This window comes from Callospermophilus lateralis, chromosome 4 (assembly GCF_048772815.1).
Source record: "Callospermophilus lateralis isolate mCalLat2 chromosome 4, mCalLat2.hap1, whole genome shotgun sequence".
Taxonomy (NCBI): Eukaryota; Metazoa; Chordata; class Mammalia; order Rodentia; family Sciuridae; genus Callospermophilus; species Callospermophilus lateralis.
In genome coordinates, this window is record NC_135308.1 from 155874036 (window position 1) to 155896676 (window position 22641).

Sequence of the window (22641 nt, forward strand, 5' to 3'; positions counted from 1 at the left end):
ACATTCCAACCATAGCAGATATTATGCCCCTTCTCAAATACGGGAAGCCGCTGAGCTCATTTTTATTGTCGTTTTATTTTTGCGGTACTCTGGATGGAACCCAGGACCTACCGCAGCTCCAACGCTGAGCGCGTCCTTAGCTAGATATTTTCTTTAGTTATTCCTGCACCAGGGGTTGAACCCCGGACCGCTTAACCTCTGAGCAACATGCTCAGCCATACACCCCGCCCTTTTTTTTAAAAAAAAAATTTTTAAAACTGAGTCTTTCTGAGTTGCTCAGGGACTCGCTCAGTGGCTGAGTGAGGCTGGCCTCGAACTTGCGACCCTCCTGCCTGGGCCTCCGGAGCCGCCCGGCTCTTTGTACACACTACCAGGCCACCCGACTTGACGCTCTCAGTAAACACGTGTCCCGGCGAAGAGAAGCGGGTCCCCGGCGGGTTGCCAGGGCGGTGCCGGAGGACGCGGCCCAGGCCGGCCCTTTCCCCAAGGCTTTAGGCATCGCCAAAGGCTGTAAAATCCACCATTAGAGGGCAGAACAGCTCCTTAGGACCGGGCCTGCGAGATCGGTGGTCCTCCGCGGCTGGCGAAGGGACTGGGTCACCATCTGTGACTCACTGTCGCCTCTGGCTGCTGGGGTGCGGCGAGCGGCGTGGCACCCTCCCGTCTTTCTCGGGCCCGTCTCCCGTTACAAAACGGGGCAACGGGACCCTACCATTCCCGCCATTCTGTTTTTTTATCCCCATGGCTTTGGATGGAGTCATTTTCTCTTGAGCCCTTAAAAAGTCTTAAGAGAAGGGCACAGCAGCCCTCAGCCCGCGGCGCGCCCTCCCGCCATCTTCGGGCCGCTCCGCGCCTCCCGCACCACTTCCTTCCAAGTCAGAAGTTTCGCGCCAAATTATTCCGCACACAAAATGGAGCCCGGAAAGAGGCTGGGGCATTACGTCACGCGAGCCACATCCAATCCGCTCCGGCAGCCGTCCCGAGAGGCGGGACTCTCGGGCTCAGAGCGGTCCAATCGCTGGCCGCGGGGCCCTGAAGAACCAATGGGAACGCACCGCCCGCGACGTACGAACGCAGCGTCTCGTTTTTCCCGCGAAACTCGGCGGCAGTGCGCGGGGGTCTGCGTGTGTCTCGGAGTGTGTAGTGCGGCGGTAAAGGTGAGGCCGTGGGGCTCGCGGAGGTCCGCGGAATGCTCAGGGGGTGGGCCGTAGCTTGCCTGGCGAGCGGGTCCGGGAGGGCAGCCGTGTTGGGGCCGCGACTTCCCCGGCTCCGGGCCGACGACCCGGGGGGCCTGGTAGGGGAGGGGCAGCCGCGCGCGCCCCCGGCCCGCTCCAGCTCTCGGTCCCCGCGCAGGTGCAGCCATGTCCGGCTTCGACGACCCTGGCATCTTCTACAGCGACAGCTTTGGGGGGGACCCCGGGGCCGACGAGGGGCAGGCCCGCAAGTCGCAGCTGCAGCGGCGCTTCAAGGAGTTCCTGCGGCAGTACCGGGTGGGCACCGACCGCACGGGCTTCACCTTCAAGTACAGGTGCGCGCGGCCGCGGCGCGGGGTCCAGCCCGCGGGGACGAGCAGGGCGAGCGGGGTCCTGCACGCGCGGCCGGGGCGCGAGGTCCAGCCCGCGGGGACGAGCCGGGCAAACGGGTGACGGGTCCACGGCGCATCCTGCTCCCCTCAACTCCCGGTTTTGCTTGCTTTGTACCGAGAGTTAAGGTTGGAAGGAGTCGCCTGTCGCGTGGGCTGCCAGCAGCCCAGCTAGAGCAGGGCCACTTCCTAGTTTCCGTCCTTGCACGTAGCGTCTGACAAGGTCTTTGTGTTCTCAGTGGCACAAAAGTTGGGGATGGCAGGTGTGATTCACTTCCCTGCCCGTGCATTAGTTCTGGTTTTCATTGGTTCTGGTTTTCATCTGGTTGGGCGCCTGCTGCATGCCAGGCACTGTCGTGGGAGCTGGGTGGCCCTGCTGCTCCTGGTCCACCGGGGCAGCGGGCCACCGCAGGTGGAGCCCCTGCAGGCCTAGCCTCCCCCTCCCCCGGCACCCGTGACTTTTGATGCCACAACGTGAATTCACAATGTTAGCCCACTGCCTCCCCAGGGGCAGTCTCTCTGGGCCTCAGTTTCTTTATCCGAAGGATGGGTAGAGCCATTCCTGCCACCATCTGTTGGTGCAGCAGCTGGCATTGCCTACATGCCAGGCACTGAGAAACCGACATGGAAAGACAAACTGCCTGTCATCAGGAAGCTCATAAGTCAGGGGAGCAAGGTGTGGGCACCAATGGATTCCAAGTGGTACTGCCTCAGTGGAGGGAGGTGGGGAAGGCTTCCAGAGGAGCTAGAGTTTAAGGCGACTCGCTGAGTGGACAGTGCCAAGCATGTGTGGCATTCTAGGTAGGAGCAGCCGTGTGCATGGAGTATGGTGTACAGGGTGTGCTTTTACAGCCAGGGCCAGAGCGCACATTTTATTGGCTCCTGGATATAAGAGGTAGGAGGGACTGGATCTGTGATGCGGTGGGGCTGGGACAGATTGTGCTTAGGTCCATGGTCCCCAGATGTGTCCTTGGGCTCATGGGATGCTCCTTATAGAGTCTGTATGGTAGTTTGCAAGGCAGATGTGGGTTTACTGCCCTGGACCCTCTAAGTTGAGGCATGTGTCCTGTTGTCTCCAAGAGTGAGTTAATGGTGCTGAGGAGTCCTGCAGTGTAGGAACTGGTTGGCCGTTGTGTGTCTGTCACTGTGCTTGGACACACCTCACGAGCTGCGCCATGGAGCTGTTCTTCGTAAGACGTTTCTGTTGGCAGTAGGGAGCCTCTGCAGGGCTAAAGGGTGGAATGAGGAGTGGTGGGGCAGGTCCTGGGGGTGCTGTGGGGTGCCACAGCCAGTTGTTTCCCTCTTCTCTGCACCCTTCCCTGCCTACTCCAGAGATGAACTCAAGCGGCATTACAACCTGGGGGAGTACTGGGTCGAGGTGGAGATGGAGGACCTGGCCAGCTTTGACGAGGACCTGGCCGACTACTTGTACAAGCAGCCAGCCGAGCACCTGCAGCTGGTGAGTGGGACCCTGCCTCAGCTCAGCCCCCAGGGTTGGCCCTACCCAACCACCAACAGCCTGTGCTCTCCCTCCTCTCCAGCTGGAGGAAGCTGCCAAGGAGGTGGCTGACGAGGTGACCAGACCACGGCCCTCTGGTGAGGAGGTGCTCCAGGACATCCAGGTCATGCTGAAGTCAGACGCCAGCCCGTCTAGCATTCGGAGCCTCAAGGTGGGTCCATAGAGGCCAGGGCTTTCAAGACAAGCAGCCCTGGGCCTAGCTGTGTAACCCTGAGCAAGACACTTGGCCCTATCTGGGGAGACGAAGAAACCAGTAAATGTCTCTTATTCTTGGATGGTTGGAAATGCAGTAAAAGCCATTAAGAGAGGGACCTGAGGGTGTGAAGCCTCTCTAGGAAAGATGGAGAAGCCTTCATGGAGGAGGTGACATCCGAGGGGGTTCAGCTGGTGCAGAGCCTGAGAGGGCATGGTGTGTGTGTGCACGCGCGCCAGGGCCGTGCTGGCAGCCCCCCACCGTGGCTGAGGAGTCACGAGGAAGCAGGAGAGGCTGGCAGAACAATCTGCTGTCTACTCTCTGTGTTGTTGAGCAGATGCGCTGGGTGCTCACTGCTGTGAGCAGAACAGGCGCTTGTTTTCTTGGAATTTACAGTGGGAGAAACAGGAAGGGAACAGTTAGAAGATTGCAGCGTGATAGAGACATGAAGAAAAGAAAGTGGGTTCCACGTGAGCCTGCCCGAGAGGTGGAGGGTGGCTAGAGAAGACCTCCAGGAGGAAGTGGGTTGGAGTTGGAGCGTGCCCATGCCCAGCCAGCCGGCTTCCAGTCTGTGTGAATCAGCTTTCCAAGCTCAGGGAGCGGCGTGTGCCCAGGCAGAGCAGCAGCAGAGGGACGTTCAGGGATCAGGAAGAAGCAGCTGGAACCCAGAGAGCACAGGGTTGGGGAGAGAAAGGTGGAGAGGCCAGATTGCAAGGGCCTTCATGGCCACAGAAAGAGCATGGGTTTTGTTTGGAGCACAGTAGGGAGCCAGTGAAGGTGTCACCCGTCACTCCATCATGCTCTGTGTCTGAGAAGGCCGTGCTGTGTTTACCAGAACCCCACAGTCCTCGCAGCGTTGTCAGGGTCATCCAGCCTTCCGTGGTTAGCAGGACAGCAGGTCTGTTCCCCAAAGCTCTGGGCTCTCCAGTCTCTGGATGGTGTCCACTTTGATGGGGACTCTGTGAGCCTGTGTGGAGCCAATTGAGTTTCCCTTGAGTGCCTGCCTGTAGGGTGGCATGGTTTGGTGGGGCAGTGCTGGATCAGAGTCCGACTTCTCAGGGTCTTCTGTCTTGCCCTGTAATGAGTGGCCCACTTCAGTGAGCATGAGCCCTCTCTGGAAGGATTGCCTGTTAGGGTGGGTCTAAGGGGGCGACCTCAGGCCCTTTGATTCTGGAGAGCCAGGGGCCTTGTCCTTTGCAGGTTGTTTTGCACAACACTTGCTCTGTGGGTCGTTGCAGGCTTCTATGTCCCTGGTCTGGGCAGAGCCTTGTAGCTCTGGACTTGTTTACTCCAGAGAGGTGGCCAGCCTCCTGTGTTTCTCCTAAACCTCAGGCTTCAGAGGGGGCTCCAGCATGGATGTGGCACCTCTGTTCCAGAAAACCTACTGGAATAGGAAGAAAAGATGATGGAAGGGACTTTTTTGGGGGGGGGTCACTGGAGATTGAACTTGGGGACACTTGACCACTCAGCCCCAGCCCTATTTTGTATTTGATTTAGAGACAGGGCCTCACTGAGTTGATTAGTGCTTTGCTAAGTTGCTGAGGCTGGCTTTGACCTCGAGATCCTCCCGTTTCAGCCTTCGGAGCCACTGGGATTATAGGTGTGCGCCACTAAGCCCGAGCAGGAAGGGACTTTTTTTATTTTATTTTATTTTTTTTGGTACTGGGGATTGAATCCAGGCATACTTAACCACTGAGCCACATCCCCAGCCCTTTCTATATTTTATTTAGAGACAGGACCTTGCTGGGTTGCTGAGGCTGGTTTTGAACTTGCAGTCCTTCTGCCTCAGCCTCCCAAGCTGCTGAGATCACTGGCATGCACCACTGTACCTAGCTATTTTTAATTTTTATTATGAAAAACTTCACCCCTATACAAAAGTATAGAGTAATAACGTGCCTCATATATTTTCATTACCCTTATTGATTGTAACATTTTGCTTTTTTTTGCTCTTTTCTGCATTTTATTTTTTTGCTAAGGAATTTTAAAGTAAATACAGATGTAACACTTTATCCCTAAACACTTTAGTATGTATTTTTAAAATATGGCTTCTCACATACTCCGCACTATCAACACCCAAACAAAGTTAACAAAGATCCCTTGGTATCGGATGCTGAGGCTGGTTTTGAACTTGGTATCAGATAGCATATAGATTCATATTTACCTAATTCCCTTAGATGCTTTTTTTTTTAATTTAATTTTTAGTTGTAGTTGGACACAATACCTTCATTTCATTTACTTATTTTTATGTGGTGCTGAGGCTCTAACTCGGCCTTGCACACACTAGGTGAGCTCTCTACGGCTGAGCCACAACCCCAGCTCCCCCAAGCTTTTTATAACTCATGTATTTCAGCAGGACCAGGAATTATATTACCTTGTTATATGGAAATCTTCTTTAATCCAGGGAGCCTCCTATATGTTTCTGGATATAAATATTTTCTCAGTTACATTAGAAGGGACTCATTGTCCTGTAGAAGAATGTGCTGCCTTTCAATTTATCTAAGGCTTCCTTGGGTTGGAGGCATGCCCCTTGCCACCCATGAATTTTGGAACTTGGGAATTGGGTCCAAAGTTCTGGTTGTGCTTGGTTTCACATTCTGGGCAAGAATACGGTTGAGTGGTGTTGGTGCTTTGTGTTGCGTCCCAGCAGAGGAGAGGGATGGCTTGGGGGCCCGTCATCAGCCATGTTGGTGCTGATCAGGTCCCAGGTTAAGGTGGCAACAGCTTCATCTTCCCATAGTGACAACACAGGCACAGACCCTTGAATTTAGCCTCTTTCAGCCTCACTCCTTCCCACAGTGCCTGGTTTGTTCAAGAGCTCCAACGAAGCCTTGTGCCTGTGTTCTTTCATTCAGCCCAAGGTAACTCTGGTGGAGAGCTGGTAGAGAAAGATTGTCCTAGTCTTGCAGACTTGTGTCCTAGGAGCTTTGTGAGCTGGGGGCTGGCAAGAAAGCAGCAGGCACCTGGAGTTTTCCTTAATGTTTTAGGATTTAGAGATTAGGCTAGTGGATTCCTGTACCTCTTACCCAGCTTCATAGCATCTGTAGCCAGTCTTGCCTCCTCTTGGCCCTGGGGTTCTTTTGAAGTGATCCCCATACATCGTCAGTTCATCTGAAAATTTTCCGGTGTGTATCTTGAAAAGACGAGAAAGCAGGTAACTGAAACTTCACACTTACAAATTCACATTATTGCCTTGGTGTCCAGCGTCGGGTGGTCACTGGTGGAGAAGCTGCGGTGGGTGTTTAGTCTGTGGCAGTGGTGTGCTTTGCATACCCAGGACTTGGATCGTGGACACTAAAGCGGGAGGAGGAGGATGGGAAAACTCAGGCTGAGAGAGAGGGCCCTGTGTGTCTTTTGACAACTTGAAAGAGAACCTGGGTCCCTGCCTCCAGGTTGGTGCTCTGGTCTGCCCTGGTCCAGGGAAATTGCTGTCAGAGCTGGGTCAGGTCTCCTGGCTCTGCTGCTGTGGAGTGGAGTGCATCTCCTGTCTCGCCCCTGTCCCTTTCCCTTGTGTGGTGAAGTCCTGAGAAGCAGAGGCTGCACCTGAGGCTCTGGAGCCTTTGTTTCCAGACAGCTTGGCATTTGGTGGGTGCCCAAGAAATCTTCTGAGCTGAGCAGAAGAGCTGCGACCTTCCCTGTGGCTCAGGGCCACCTACTCCAGACCCTGTGCAGGTCATTCCCCAGCAGCTCTATGGTGTCCTCTGGCTCCCTAACCAACAAGCCTCTTGATGGCTCCCTTACAGTCAGACCTGATGTCACACCTGGTGAAGATCCCTGGCATTGTCATTGCGGCCTCTGCAGTCCGTGCCAAGGCCACCCGCATCTCCATTCAGTGCCGCAGCTGCCGCAACACCCTCACCAACATCGCCATGCGCCCTGGCCTGGAGGGCTACGCCCTGCCCAGGAAGTGCAACACGTGAGTGTGGCCAGGAGGGACTTTGGGGCAGTAAAGAAGTGGAAATTGGTGACAACCCTGCCTGCCGTATCTCATTAGAGATCTGCTGGGACAGGCTGGGGCAGGCTGTACTCTGATACCTGGGGTGTGATGTCCTTCCGCCACAGTGAGTTCTGTCCCTGCCAGGATGTCCAGACAGCCTGAATGGGCAACCAGGTTAGGAAGGAAGCACAGTCCAGGGCAGTGTCTGTTGGAAATCCCCTAGAGCAGCCTGGCTGCTGGCCAGGTGCTGCATGTGAACCGCATAGCTGCGCGCCTTCACTGCATGTGGCCATGGCTGCAGAGGCAGAGCCTGTGGCCTGTGCTCAGAGCCTGGCGTATCCACTGCCTGGCCCTCTAGAGGACTCCACGCTCACACTGGCTGCTCCTTGGCCTCCACTGGCACCTTCCTGGCTTCTCAGCCACCTGTGGCATGTCTGCCTCAGTCCCTGCTATTGTGTCTCACCTTGGAGTCATGTGGGCTTAGGCCCCTCCGGTCTGCTCCACCTGCCGCCAGGCAGCCCTCACTGCAGGTGCTGGGCCTTCCTTCAGTCTGCTTCGCCTCTTTCTGGGCTCTCCCGCTCCTCTGTCACCTTTCTGTTCCCAGCTTCAGGGCCTCTGAACTTGCTGTCCCCTTCCCTCAGGCTGCCAGTCTGTCCTGAGTGCTCTTCACACGATCCTCGCAATAGGTGTCTTGCCCGCCCTCATCTTGGTCTGGTGCACACAGTTTGGCTACTCATCTGCTTGTCTCTACCTTGGAGCACATGCTGTTCATCCTATTACTGAGTTACTTGCTTGTTTTATGTAGAACTTGGCTCCTTGAGAGCAGGAGCTTTTGGTTCACCGCCGTGTCTGGCGCAGTGTCTGGAGTGTGCGAGTGCATTGCTGTGGCATTGTGCCCATTGCTGTTGTGTTGGTTGAATGAAGACTTTGCGTAGGGTTTATAGAGGCCTGGACCCTCAGAATGGCCTGCAGGTGCCTCGAGTCTCATGAGAAAAGGTCCTGGGATGTGAGTGGGGTTCAGTAAGGGACCTGATGATCTCGACCTCTTCAACTGTGGGGTGCTGGGCCCTGGCAGGGGATTGTGAGTGAGGCTTGTCTGCTGCCTCACCATGCTGGGGGGCCAGGCCTCCCATCAGTCCCCCGACTCCTGTGTGCTGCTAGTACAGCAGACCTGCCCTCCATTTAGGGCCTTTCCTCAGTGACCTTCAGCCACTTCTTGTTGCTGACCTCTGGAGTGGATGAGCCCCAGCCTTTGGGCTCTCAGGGTAGCTCTGGTGACTGTCCCTCCCGAACAGGGACCAGGCTGGACGCCCCAAGTGCCCGCTCGACCCGTACTTCATCATGCCGGACAAGTGCAAGTGCGTGGACTTCCAGACCCTGAAGCTGCAGGAGCTGCCTGATGCAGTGCCCCACGGCGAGATGCCCAGGCACTTGCAGCTCTACTGTGACAGGTGAGGTGGGCAGGCCCGCGAGGGGGCCTTCGTGGGGGCTGTTGCCGGGCGTGGATCATTTGAAGCGTGGGTGGTGGGAGGAGGATGGCTCATTGGGTAGCACTTGCTCTCTGCCTGGTGCTTCCTGTTGGCTTCCTCTTCTTGGCTTCCCTTAGTCAGCCGGGGCACATTAACTCCTGTTTTGTATGTGAAGAAGTGTAACTAGGAGAGGTCGAATGACTGAGCGGAGGAGCCGGCCTCAAGCCTGCATCTGTTGCTTGCCAAAGCCCATGTTCTCCTAGGAGATCTCCACAGCACTCTCAGGACCCACAGGCCCTGGGCACATCCAGCTAAGCAGCAGCGTGGAAAGCCTCTGCCCAGATCACCCCACCCCACCAGGCTTTCTGTTGAGTCTGCTTTTGGAGCTGGTTGTGGTGTTGCATGCCTGTGATCCTAGCCACTTGGGAGGCCGAGACAGGAGGATTGCAGGTTCAAGGCCACACTGGGCAATTAGCAAGATCCTGTTTCAAAAACTAAAAAGAGCTAGGGATGTAGCTCAGTGCTGCCTCTAGGTGTGATCCCTAGTACCAAAAAAGCCTAGAGTTTTGCCAAATAGTTGGAAAGGGAGAGGTGGGTGTTTGGCTTGGTCCCCCCGGGGACCTGGAGAGGCTTAGAGACCCTGGCCTGGAGTTCTTAGCCTGGCCTTGCACCTCTGAGGTGGAGGTCACGTGTTCTATATGTAAGTGTACTGTGGAGCGATAGTAGCTTTCCTGAGCCCCACTGGTGGCCATGGAGGGTGCAGGACAGGTCAGACTTGAGCTAGTTACTAGTTTGCCAAGCCCCGGTTTTCTCATGTGTAAATGGTGACAAGCACAATTCTGATCTCTGAAAGGGCTGCTTAAAATACAAGCCAAGAGCTTAGTAAAGCCCCTTAACACAAATTAAGGCTTGGGTTATTCTTCAGAGGTACGTGTTCCTAAAGTTAAGTAGGGTGTGGAATGAGTCGTTGGGATAAGTAATGTGGCTGAGGCAGGTTAGAAATAGTATACCCCCCCCCAGGCTCAGAGTTGCAGTGACTTCTTTGAGGTCACATGGCTACTGTGTGCCTGCTCTGTGCTGCCCAGCTTTGGGGGGAACTTGGAGACTTCCCTGTTGCAACATTTTATTTCTAAAAAGAGGAAATGAAAGCCCAGAGGCAAATTGATTCGGCTAAGCTCATGGGGCGAGGCAGAGGCTCAAGTGGGGAGCACCTCAAGGAGGGCCTGGGGAGGAAGTCCTTCCAAGATGGTGGAAGGGATCCGCACAGGAGCCTGACTCAGATAAGACCAGAGGGGCTTCTCAAAGACCAGGGGCAGGACCCTGAGCCACCTCCTCAGACACCTTACAAACGAGCTCTTGAGTTCAGACTGAGGCTGTGCTCTGAACAACTGGGCCATCCAGGCATGGGGTGGTGGTGTTGAGGGGAGAGGGACCCTCTCTGGGCCTGGTGTGGGTGGGGCTGGCTGAGGGTGTAGTGCTGGAGGTGGGAATGGCAGGGTGGCTCTGGGTGTTGTGGAAATGGGCATAAGCAGGTATTTGCTGTCCCCACCAGGATCTCACTCTTCTCTCTCTTCCTTCCCTGCCCTCATCTTAGGTACCTGTGTGACAAGGTTGTCCCTGGAAACAGGGTCACCATCATGGGCATCTACTCCATCAAGAAGTATGGCCTAAACTCCACCAAGGGTCGTGACAGGGTGGGTGTGGGCATCCGGAGCTCCTATATTCGTGTCCTGGGCATCCAGGTGGACACAGATGGCTCTGGTGAGTTGGCTTTGGGGTCCTGGTGTGGCCCCCCTGCTGGAATGCTGGGCTTGCACACTGCCCTCAGCAGGTAGCGCAGTACCTTGGGAGGTAGCCCAGACACCCTTGTGTTGTTCACGCCCTTGAGTGTTGGTGCTTTAGAGTGAGCAAGTATTTCTTGGCCTGACACTTGCACCTTTGGTCCCTGCTGTTGGCCCTTGACTGAGGGTGTTTGCCTAGATGCAGGGTTGAAGCTGGCGGGGGAATTCCTGAGTGGCAGTCTGCATCACCATAGCAGCAGGTGTGGGAGAGGGGAGTGCAGGCCTCTGGGAGGCAGGAGCAAGGAGTGTCAGGTGCTGGGGGTGCAGTTCTTATGGGGCGCTGAGTGACCGGGGTGTCTGAGCTGGACTTAGAAGGCTGGGGGAGGTCTTTCAGGTGGGAGGGGATGGGGTGAGCTGGTGAGGACCCTGGCCTGGCTGGGGGGGGTGTGGAGAGTCAGTGGGAGTCTGGCTGGTGAGTGGGTGAGCTGGGTAATGGAGTGGAGGGCATGTGATTACAGCTGAGGGTGGGAGAAGTCCCTGCCCTCCCGCTGCGGTGAGTTGGTTTAGAGGGGTCACTGTACTGCCTGGATAGTTGAGTCACCTGTATGCTGTCAGTTTGCATATGTCCGTCTCTAGCCTGGAGTCTCCTTGTGTCAGACTCATATCCAGCCGTTGACTTGGAGCGTCCAAGAGGCGTCTCAGACTCAGCGTGGCTATGGCTGATCTCCTTTATCCCCTGCCCCCAAACTGGCTCCCTTTCAGTCTTTCCTTCCCCTCTCTCCCCTCTCTCCTGTTGCTCAGCAGAACCCTCCAAGACCTCCTCAGTGCCTTTCTCCTCCCTGTGCCTCATTTGTGAGCATATCTGGCCCTTCCTCCTTTAAATGTGCCCAGGATCTGACCACTGCCCATCACCCCAACCTGGTCTGAGCCTCTGCCCTCTCCCCTGGATTGTTGGTCCTCATCCTGCCTTTCCCATTCATGGTAGTCAGAGTGAGCGGTGCTGTTTGAAGACATATTACTCCCTGACCAAGATGGCCAGTAGTCCCCAAGGCCAACACCCTCTGGCCCTCTGTCGTCCTGCACCCAGAGCCTACCCGGCCCTCGTGAGGGATTGGTCTCCAGGATAGCATTTACTTAGGCTGCAGCTGTGCTGTGCGGGCCCTGCTTTCGGGGTGCCTGAGCGGGGTCCCCGCTGGACGGTGAGCTGGAATAGATCCCCTCACACTCTGCACCCTCCCTGCCCACCTAGGACGCAGCTTTGCTGGGGCCGTGAGCCCACAGGAGGAGGAAGAGTTCCGTCGCCTGGCCGCCCTCCCCAACGTCTATGAGGTCATCTCCAAAAGCATCGCCCCCTCTATCTTTGGGGGCACAGATATGAAGAAGGCCATTGCCTGCCTGCTCTTTGGGGGTTCCCGCAAGAGGTGAAGGGCCTGGGGAGTGGGGGCTAGTGACATGGCCTGCAGGACAGCTGCCAGGTGGTCGGGGACCAGTGCTCTTTCTGTGTTTCCCAGGCTTGCTGTTAGCTGTTCGTCCTGGTGCCAGTCTCGGGCTCCTCTGGCCCTGGCTGGAAGTGGGCTGGGGAGAGCTGGCAGGAGCAGTGAGAGCACTGGGCTTAGAGTCTGGGTACCGCTGTTCCTTACTGTGTGTCCTTGGGCGAGAGACACCACTTATCTGAACCCAAGTTTCTGTGTGAAAGAAATGGGTGAAAAGCCTGACACAGAACATTATGTCCTTTTGAAACGCTAACAGCTGCCACTTCCTGCAGTCCCACTGTGCTCCAGGGTGAGCTGAGTGTCTGAAACCCAGCAGTCCTTGCAGGAACCCTGTGAGAATGCTGCTCTTGTGTCCATTTTATAGATGAGGAGATTGAGGCAGAGAGAGCAAAGGGACTTGGTCCTAGGCATCTGGGTGAGCCACCCACAGGCAGCGGCCTTTCCTTTCCAGCTCTTGCTGGGTGTGGCCCCGCACAGCTATAAGCACCATTTCCTTTCCCTTTCCTCCCCTGGGAGGTAGTTTCTGTCCTCCATTGTTAGGCCAGGCCTGCCGTGGTCAGGGAGCCACAGAGCTGGCTGTGAACCGAGGTCTCAGACCAGAGCTCCTGCCTTCTTACTGCTCTGTCCTCACGAGAGGCTGGGGTGACCAGCCCAGGTAAGCCCTCACTCAAGTGAATTCTCTCTCCTCTGTCCCCAGACTCCCAGATGGACTCACTCGCCGAGGAGACATCAACCTGCTGATGCTGGGAGACCCCGGGACAGCCAAATCCCAGCTCCTGAAGTTTGTGGAGAAGTGCTCTCCCATCGGGGTGAGTGGCCTGGGATACCCTCTCCCAGCTGGCTATCCCAGCAAGGAAGATGCTACGAGCAGGACTGTGGGGTCCCTGGATGACCCTGGCTGGGCTGGCTCATTCAGAACCTCCTCTTCCCACCTAGCTGTGTTGGGACGGCAGAGGGGAGGGAAGAAAGGGAACCTACAGGCATGTGCATTGGACTGAGACTGGGGCTCTCAGCCAGGGCAGTACTGGACAGTGGATTTTGAGCAAGTCTCCTAATCTCCCTGAGATTAATGACATTGGTAATGATAATTGTGAAGATCAAGGGCCAGGCACTGCGGAAGTGCTGGGGTGTGTTTACTGACTCCCCAGCTCTGCAGTGAGAGCCGTTACCCCACGTTATGCCTGAGGGAATGGAATGGAGAAGTGTCTTCCCGGGGTCCCCCTGCTGGTGAGCACCAGGTCAGGGCTGGCACCAGCCATCTGAACCGGGCCCCCTGTGCATCAAGTGGGTCTGGCTGTCCAAGTTGGGGAGGGAGTGGCCTCCGGGGTCAGTGGACAAGGCTGCACAGTGGGTGGTGGGAGTAGAGGAAGTGTCCAGCTCTGTCCCATGGTAGAGGCTCATGTGACCTAGGAGTGTGAGCCGTGCGTCATTTTCTATCTTCTAGCAGCCACACTGAAAAAAGTGAAAAGGATCAGAAGTTTTCTCAGTGTAATTTATATAACGTGATTTAAACAGTTGTGTTGATGGTGCTGGTTTATTTTGTGGTGCCAGGAGAGGAGCCTGCGCTCTGCAGGCTAGACGCTTGCCGTATGCCGCGCCGCACCTACCCCGATGCAGCAGCTATCGAGGGAGCGCTTTACGCTCTTGTTAGTGCTGTGGTCAGTGTGCACCTGGCACTTAAATGGCATCTCAGCTTGGTCTCGCCATGTTCCAAGGGCTCAGTGGCAGCATGTGGCACACAGGTCTGTGTAGATGCTAGGGGGCTCTGGGTGGGGCCAGCCATGTGGGAACCAGTAATCCCCACCCAAGCCCTGAGGCTACCTAGCAGTGTGTCTCCCTTCTCTGGGCGCAGTGCTCTTCTCATGGGAGATGGCAGGACCCGCTGAGCCATGCTTTTTCCAGGATGAGTGTCCAGGCCAGCTGAAGCCAGGCTCCTCCCTGCCAGAGAGAGGGGCTCTCAGTGAGCCTTGAGTTCTTTGCAAGTTTCATGGTTTGCTTTGATGTGAGACTGGGCCAGTCATGACCCACTGGGCCCCTTGACTGACATGCTGAGTCAAAGCATGGGTTGGAGCTGGTGTTGGGCCCTCGCCACCACCTCTGCCTCTCCCCAGGTGTACACGTCTGGGAAGGGCAGCAGTGCTGCAGGGCTGACCGCCTCGGTGATGAGAGACCCCTCATCCCGGAACTTCATCATGGAGGGCGGAGCCATGGTCCTGGCCGATGGTGGGGTTGTCTGCATTGATGAGTTTGATAAGGTGAGTCTGATGAGGTGAGTGAGTGGAAGATGGGACCCAGGTGTGTGACGTCAGGTGCTCCTGACTTGGGAGACTTGTATTTATTCTAGGGCAAGTTTGGAGAGTTGTTGAACCTCTGTGAGCCTCAGTTTCCATATCTAGAAATGAGGGAGAGTAAAGCCAAGCCCATGTGCTTGTCACCATGATTAGAGGTGACCAAGTTCCTGCCATTGCCACAGCCTGTCCTTGAGAATGGTAACTCCTGCTGGTTTTTCTTCTGTTACTGCTTCCTACCTGGGTAAGCGTGGTACACGATTCTCTCCCCCTCTCAGATGCGGGAAGATGACCGTGTGGCAATCCATGAGGCCATGGAGCAGCAGACCATCTCTATCGCCAAGGTGAGCACCCTGGTCAGCCTTCTCAGCCTGCTCTGATGGGCTGCCCTGGACCCTGCTTGCCCAGACTTGTGTTGGCAGCAGCAGGCCTAGAAGTGAGCGTGTACCACCTGGGCATATGTGGGACAGACCTGTCTCCCCTCTTCCCCTCCTCCTCTGTCTCTGTAGGCTGGCATCACTACCACCCTGAACTCACGATGCTCCGTCCTGGCTGCTGCCAACTCAGTGTTTGGCCGCTGGGATGAAACAAAGGGGGAAGACAACATTGACTTCATGCCCACCATTTTGTCCCGCTTCGACATGATCTTCATTGTCAAGGATGAGCACAACGAGGAGAGGGATCTGGTATGTCCAGGGGCAGGGCCACTGGCCACAGGGCTCCAGACCAGCCTGTGGTCCTGGAGGAAGGGGAACAAGGTGCCTGGCCAGTGAAGTCCCCATAGTCACATAGGAGTTAGCGGGGAGAACACAGGATGGTAGCCTGGAGCCCTGCAGCCTGCCTGGCCTCTGCCAAGAGGGAGACCCTGTGTGATTTCGGCCCAATCACCCTCAAGAGGAGGGTCCAGCAAAAGTCCCAGGGTGGAGAGTTGTTGGTTGGATCCAGTGTCCATTCTTAAAATAGACACATTCCCAAGCACTGGAGGCTGGACTCCATCTGAGCCATGGTACCTGGGCAGATGTGCGCAGAAGGGTTGGGGCCTGTCCTGTGGGACGAGCACACCTGAGACCTGAGCACTCTTGCTGGTTTCATGATGCCAGGGCCCCATCAGCTCTTCTCGCCTGCCTGACCTTTAAGGGGACCCAGGCCCAGGAAGGCTTGTGGGATGACCTGGTGACCCCTCTGTTCCCAGATGCTGGCCAAACACGTGATCACTCTGCACGTTAGTGCGCTGACACAAACACAGGCCGTGGAGGGTGAGATCGACCTGAACAAGCTGAAGAAGTTCATCGCCTACTGCCGAGCGTGAGTGCAGGACACAGCCCACCCCCACCCCGCCCCGTGTGAAGGGAAGGGGCCCAGTGGCCTTGGTCCTGCCTCCTGGCTTGGGATGCCTCCACCAAGGCTGTGTGGAGTGGCCCTGTGGGATCTGCATTGCTCCTCTCCGGCCTCACACATAGGACTCTGCCTCAGTTTCTCTAGCTCCATGAGGAGTGGGAGTTAAGATGGTCTTGAGAACCCCTAGAGTCAGCCACAGGGAGGTCACCGTGGACATGGCTCTGGGTAACACCCACCCTTCTTGACTTAGACAGTGTGCTGGACTCTGTAAGGGTTGCACAGGACGACAAGGACCTGGCCCAGCCCAGCACCAAGCAAGGGCCCGTGAGTGGCAGTCAGGGTTATGATAACGCTTTTAAACATTTTTTTTTTAAGTTGGGCACAATACCTTTATATTATTTATTTATGTGGTACTGAGAATTGAAGTCAGCACCTCACACATGCCAGGTGAATGCTCTACTGCTGAGCCACGGCCTCAGTCCCCAGAGCCAGATTCAGACACACAACACCTTAGTTTTCTTTTATTTGTTTTTGATGATGGGGATTGAACCTAGGGCCTCTGGCATGTGAAGCCAGCACCTACCACTGAGGTCATCCCATCTCTCGGTTATCTTTTGAAGAGGCTAAACCTCAAGGGTAGAGGGCTCTTGGTCCGTCCACCATGGTGGTCAGGTAGGTCCCTAATTCAGACGCCTCTGCCAGGATGAAGCTCGGAGTCTTCAGAAGCTAAGGCCCATGTGCAAGTCAGGGAGCCCTGAAATATAGTCTCCTCACCACCAAATCCTGGAGAGCTGCTTCTTCCCTCTGGTCCTCAGTCTCCTCAGCTTTAGGGTGCCCCTAAGTCAGGTTGTCAGTTGGCCTGGGGCGAAGAGGTCGGATGGAGGTAGAGGCTGACCAGATTTCCCTTTGCCCATCCAGCCTCTTGTGGATGTGTCCACAGGTGTGCTGGGGTGGAGGAGCAGGAGGCTGCTGTGAGGACAGCCAGCTGGTAGCCACTCCATGATGTCCAGTAGTAGGGTTCACCACTGGAAACGTGCTTAGACCTCCTCCACCTGTTACTGACAGAGGCACCTGTTTTTGTCCCCTGCATTGATTTCTGGTGCCTGCCCACAGACAGCCCAGGTTTCTCTTCAGTCCCTCTCATTGATGTGGCTAACCCATGCCAGCAGGAGCTCTGACTGGGGACACGGTGGGCACCCAGGGTTCCTTCCTGGGCTCAGGCTAGTTGTTTCCTACCGTCCTACAGGAAGTGTGGTCCTCGGCTATCACCAGAGGCTGCGGAGAAGCTCAAGAACCGCTATATCATCATGCGGAGTGGGGCCCGCCAGCACGAGAGGGACAGTGACCGCCGCTCCAGCATCCCCATCACTGTGCGGTGAGTGAGCAAGGGTTCCGAGGTCCGCTGCTGACCACCCTGCACAGGCCCGGGGAGGGTCCAGGTGGGGAGGGCCCTCAGGAGTCTGCACTGTGGCCTCCTGATGACCTGCCTTTCTCAGTTGGTTGAAGTCTGGGGAAGCTTTGAACCTCGCCTCTTTTGAATTTGGTCTGGCTTCCTGCTGGGGGGCAGCCTGAAGGTGAGTGAAGGACCCACCTGGAAGTCGGGGTGTTGGACCCAGCTTCTGGCCCACGGCGACTGCGAGAAGTTGCAGTCGTAGTTTTCTTAGCCTCCGCCCCTCCTTGCTGTGAGTGTGGAGACTGCATAGTGGATGGATTAGGGGCCTATGCGGTTGAGTCCTCCCTCGAGCACTGACTGATGAAGTGGATTTGGCTGTGGCAGTGGTGAACTCAAGCAGCCTAGGTAGCCCGGAGTTTATTTCTAGTTTGCAGTGTTGGGAGGTGACGGCCTGTTCAGGTTCTTTAGTTGTCGCAGCCTGTGCTCTGTCAGCCCGCTCCTGCCGCAGAAAGCTGCTCTTCCACGTTGCGGGAGCAGAAGGGATAGAAGGGCACATGCTCTGAGGATCCTTCTGACGTCCCCTTGCAGGGGTCAGATTTGTGGCTTACTGGGCACACTTGGTCACACAGACACACCAGAAGAGGCTGGGAAGTGTCCTTTAGAGGGTTGGCAAGTGCTAGAGTAAAGCGCAGAGTTCCATTACTAAGGTGGACTATAGGCAGTGGCCATCTCCACCATAGTACTGCTGCCTTGGTTGAGTCCCCCCGGGCACGGTGTGGGCTGTGCCAGTCCTGAGCACGGCTACCTTTGCTCCCACAGGCAGCTGGAGGCCATTGTGCGCATTGCAGAGGCCCTCAGCAAGATGAAGCTGCAGCCCTTTGCCACCGAGGCAGATGTGGAGGAGGCCCTCAGGCTCTTCCAAGTGTCCACATTGGATGCTGCCTTATCGGGCACCCTAGCAGGTGAGCAGGTGCTGGGGCCGTGTGGGCAGGGCCCTGGGTGCCGATGGCCCTCAGGTGCTGCTTCTCTGAGCGTCCTCTACACACTGTCCCCCAGGCCATCCTCTAGCATGGGAGGAGGCAGCTTCTCTCCAGACCCTTGAATGCAGTCATTAAAAGAAATCTTGGGTGCCTTGGTGCACACCTGTGATCACAGGAACGTCCAGGGCCAGCCTCAGCAGCTTGGTGAGAGGCCCAGCAGCTTAGTGAGACCTTGTCTCAAAAAATAAAAGGGGCTGGGGCTGTGGCCAGTGGTGCAGTGCCCCTGGCTCAGTCCCCAGTCCAGGTGTTTGGGGGTAACCTTGTTGTTGCTTAGGAGCAGTCGTCAGCCCTCCGTGTGCTGAGCTCAGAACTGTTCAGTGCTTCCCGAGCTGTTCTCATTTTCCTGCATGGCCACACCCCAGAAGCTGGTCTGGTCTGTCCGTCCTTCCTGTGCTAGCTTTGAGAAAGCCAACCCTCTGGGAGCCCTTCTCATGTGCCCCCCGGTCAGGGGTCTTGGTGGGAGTGCAGGCTGCCTGGCCCTGTCCCTGTGCACACCACCTGCTTCTGGCCAGCCTTCCAGCAGCCCTTCTGAGCATGGATGTGCGCAGGCCCTTTAGAGGTGGGCCATTCCTTCCCCACAGGCGGGCACTCTGTGGGTCCAGGGGATGTAAGCAGACCATCACGAGGTCTCTGCCCTGTGGGCTGGGTTTTTCTTGAGGGGAAGAGGTAATAAACGGACAAATGCAAGTGAAAGGTGCAGTGGGGACCTGACACAGGACCAGGACACTGGAGAAGGGGTGGTGCTACTTTCCATCGGGTTGGGGGGGCTCTGAGGGTGACCTGTGTGAAGTGAGGAACTGGGCTCCCTGGAGACCCCAGGTGGAGGGAACACTCAGGGAAGTTGGAAATCATGGACCTCCTTGCCGAAGGCTACTTGGCACCCTCTGGATGTGGTCTCTAGGGTGGCCCGCCCTCCCTCCTGGGTCGCTGATGGTCCCCTCCACCTTGGGTCTTGGCTCTACATCAGGAAGTTGTCCTGTGGCTGTCCAGCTGGATGGAATCCGTGGGTCCAGTCTTGCAGGACTTGCTTGCCAGCAGTTGTCACACAGTGGCCCATGTCCTTTCTTCAGAGCCCTGCAGTGGCTCTTTCTTTCACCAAAATTGAGACAATCATGTGCTGTGGCCCCCGGGGGCCCGTGGGAGCTGGCCCTTAGTCACCATGCTGGCACTGGGGCCCCTGGACTGCTGAGCGAGTCAGGCGTGTCCCCCCTCTGCGCTGTGCCCACTGTGCCTTCTGCCTGTAGCACCCTTCCTCACGTTGCTGGTCACGGCTGGCCCTCGCTGGCCCTCAGTGCCCTGTGTTCTCCAGTGCACTCTTTTGGACTTGGCTTGGGCCACTTTCTTGGGTTAGAGGCCTCCATTTCTCCAGGCCTCCCAGCTTGGGCCAGAGGTCCCCAACACCCTGACACCCACCCATCTCACACCTGCAGGGGTGGAGGGCTTCACCAGCCAGGAGGACCAGGAGATGCTTAGCCGCATCGAGAGGCAGCTCAAGCGCCGCTTTGCCATTGGTTCCCAGGTGTCCGAGCACAGCATCATCCAGGACTTCACCAAGCAGGTGGGCTTTTGCTAGGGCTGGGTGGGCAGGGCAGGATGGCTGGGAGCCTGGCATGGGGTACAGGGAGTGTTCTTTGGCCCAACTCCTACCACCCAGCACTAGTGTCCTTTTGCTCAGTAGATGGGCCCTGTGTGGGATGGGGTGCTACAACTGTGGTTCCCTCCCAGGGATGCTTCAGTCAGGGGCAAGGATACTTTTTAATATTTCCCAGGGGATAGGGAAGGGGCTACTCAGTTTCCCCGAGTCCTCCTATTCTTCCCCTCAGTTGCCTGGCTTCTTATGGGCCTGGGAGGGCCAGAGCCAGGAGGGTGAGCCTTCCCGCTCATTGAGGACAGGGTTACTGATCCCATAGAGAAGAGGTAGGTCCACGCGTGGGTGGTGCACGCCTGTCATCCCAGCAACTTGGGAGGCTGGGACGGGAGGATTGCAAGTTCTAGGTAAACCTCAGCAACTTAACAAGGCCCTAGCAAGATCCTGACTCAAGAAAAAAGGTCTAGGGATGTGGGGATGTGCTCAGATAAAGCCACCCTGGAGATAAATCCCCAGTGCCAAATTGGGGGGAGCTCCCACCTTTAAAATCACGGCAAGTCCTCATTTTTGGTTCCCCCTGCAATATTATTTTCATTTTCATCCCAAGAGCACTCTCTGGGGCAGGTAGTCTCTAGCTGACTGAATCTTAGGTTTAGGGATGACAAGGCTTGAGGCCTGGAGTTACAGGGACTTAAGTCTCAGCTCTGCCACTTAATTGCCATGTTACCCCAAGCATGAGAGTTAACCCTCTGTGCTTCCGTTTTTTGTGAATGGGGCTGTGCCGGCTGCATGGGGTTATTGGGGATGGGATAAGTTAATGCCTGGTGCACAGCAGGCACTCAGAAAGTCTGAGTCCTTCCTACAGCCAGGGCAGCCCGGAGTTGAAAACTTAGCCATCAGCAGCAGGTACGTGGGCTCCCGTGTCCCCGGGGACATGCTCCTGTATCTGTCCTGTGCTCTGCAGAAGTACCCGGAGCACGCCATCCACAAGGTGCTGCAGCTCATGCTGCGCAGGGGCGAGATCCAGCACCGCCTGCAGCGCAAGGTGCTCTACCGCCTCAAGTGAGCTGCCTTCCCGGACACTGGGCTGCCAGCTGCACCTAGCTCCTGCGCCATCAGTACTGTGCCATCGCTTCTGCCACCGTCTGCCTTCCTCTCTGCTCTGGAGGAAGGAGCCCTCATCTGCCTCAGGCGACCGCCTTCCCTGCAGTTTCAGGAAATGTGCTTTTTGTCTGTTGAAAGAATAAAGCGTGCTGTGCTCGGTACCTGGGGGCTTCTGCACCTGGTGGCGTCTCCCTCATGGTGGGGCTAGCTGGAGCAGGGGCAGGCTTTGGAGCCAGCCATCCTGGTTCCCAACATGTGCCTTCACGCAGGCGCCTGGTTGAGTCGCTAAACTGTTGTGCCCCGGGGTCTTCCTCTGTTGGGGCCACACTGGCCTGAGTCCCTGCCAGTGGGTGCAACGAGGCAGTGTGTGCCTGGGTGCTCTGCACCGCAGGTGGGTCTGACCCCCCTTGGCAGTCCGGGCATTGCTGGGTGGTGGAGCTCCTGTGCCCAGCAGTTGGACTGCCCTGCCCTGCTCAGCCCTTCTGTGCCTCAGTCTTCGTTGTCCTAACACTGTGCAGCTTCCCTGCTCCTTGGGGTTAAGAGCAGGAAAGGCCTGGCAGCCCCTCAGAGCTCCAGTGGCAACAGATTTCTACCAGCCTTAGAGCATAGCAGGTCGGAGCAGAGGGCTGGGGTCCCGCAGGCCCGTAACCCTGGGTCGGGGGCACAGGTCAGAGCCCAAGTATTGCAGTGACGATGAGCACTGATTGGCCAGAAGCATGAGGGCCACGGGGCCGGAGGGAAACTGCTGGTGTTTTGTCCTTATTTTTCTTAATATCGACATAGTTTGTATTTCGGTTTTTAGAATCTTAAGATTCACAAAATTGAAGAAAAGTAAGTGAAATAAAATATTTGATACTTAAAACATTTAGAATGTGAAGTCTCAAGGGAAACCTGAACTTTGAGTTCTGCTGGAACATCTCCTGGTGCGTTATTAGCGGGTGACGAATTTACAGATAAACACTGTGAGTGACAGGAGGCACTCGAGGCTACTGAGCTGGGAACAAGGAAGCCGGCATTGCCATGGTCATTGTTCATCACAAGGGTGTTTTTGTACGTAGGTTGCCAGTTGCTCAAAGACCTGGCATCCCTGTTCCAGGAAATGGTGAGATGAGAGGAGCTAAGTCATGTTCCCCTGACTCACTACATTCAAAGCCTGTTCCTTTTCTGATTTTTAGGAGAACGTGGAACAGCAGATGCTTGCTTCAGGTGGCATCTTGGTTCCTTGCACCTGAGGCGGCATTTCCGTTTGCTATGAGCCTTTCATCTTGTTCAGGTGGAGGCTTGCATCCCCCAGCCTGAGCACTTCCTGTTTTGTGTTCATATTGGACATGAGTGACCTTAAACCCGTAGCAGCAGCTTGGTGTTGCTGGTGCCCTTCCCCCAGTTGGGTGTGGTGCCACCAGGATCACCTCTGTCTTACGGATGGAGATGTAACTGGGAGGGAGTGCAGCAAGGTCAGGCTTCAAGCCAGGCTTGGGCTGAACCCCGTGGCACGTGGCCTCCATTCCCTTCCTGGGCATTCCCTGTGGCCAGTCTGAGTGAACACTGGGCACAGATGGCCCTGGCCTTCTGGAGTAGCTGGTCAAGTGGGGGAGACGAGCCCTGCTTGGCTACTGTCCCACAGGGCAGTGGCAGGGCCATCAGATGCAGTGCTAAGGGACCAGAGGGCACTGCTGGCTTGATTGGGGTAGGATGGGGGCTCATAGGAATAGCTGGACTTGGAGCATGCCCAGCAACCTGGTGGTCATGGGGGTTGGAGCTGAAGAAAGACCTGAACCAGGAAATACCTCAGGCCTTGCGCAAGCTAGCTGAGCCTCAAAAAGCCAAGGGGAAAAACACAGGAAGAAGCTGGCAGAACCCAGCTTCTGAGAGGGGAGCCCTCAGCTGGGTAGTGGCGGAGGCCTGGAGGTCTGCCATTG

General features: G+C 56.3%; 1 protein-coding gene across 1 annotated transcript; it reads left to right on the top strand.

The window, feature by feature from the left end:
• Positions 1–1079: 1079 nt before the first annotated feature.
• Positions 1080–21584, top strand: Mcm5 (minichromosome maintenance complex component 5). Its single transcript, XM_076853268.2, has 17 exons — positions 1080–1157; positions 1354–1528; positions 2915–3041; positions 3124–3252; positions 7035–7207; positions 8524–8679; positions 10292–10458; positions 11728–11899; positions 12669–12780; positions 14083–14226; positions 14538–14603; positions 14769–14945; positions 15452–15564; positions 16844–16972; positions 17810–17952; positions 19461–19588; positions 20583–21584. The coding sequence occupies exons 2-17, from the start codon at positions 1362–1364 to the stop codon at positions 20682–20684; spliced, it is 2205 nt and encodes a 734-aa protein (XP_076709383.1). The 5' UTR covers positions 1080–1157; positions 1354–1361; the 3' UTR covers positions 20685–21584.
• Positions 21585–22641: the final 1057 nt, after the last annotated feature.

Excerpts from the sequence above, each read along its gene's own strand:
- Mcm5 (XM_076853268.2), top strand. The coding sequence starts at position 1,362 with ATGTCCGGCTTCGACGACCCTGGCATCTTCTACAGCGACAGCTTTGGG. Across the intron at positions 11,900-12,668 it reads TTTGGGGGTTCCCGCAAGAG|ACTCCCAGATGGACTCACTC; the intron begins GTGAAGGGCCTG and ends CTCTGTCCCCAG. Across the intron at positions 12,781-14,082 it reads AGAAGTGCTCTCCCATCGGG|GTGTACACGTCTGGGAAGGG; the intron begins GTGAGTGGCCTG and ends GCCTCTCCCCAG.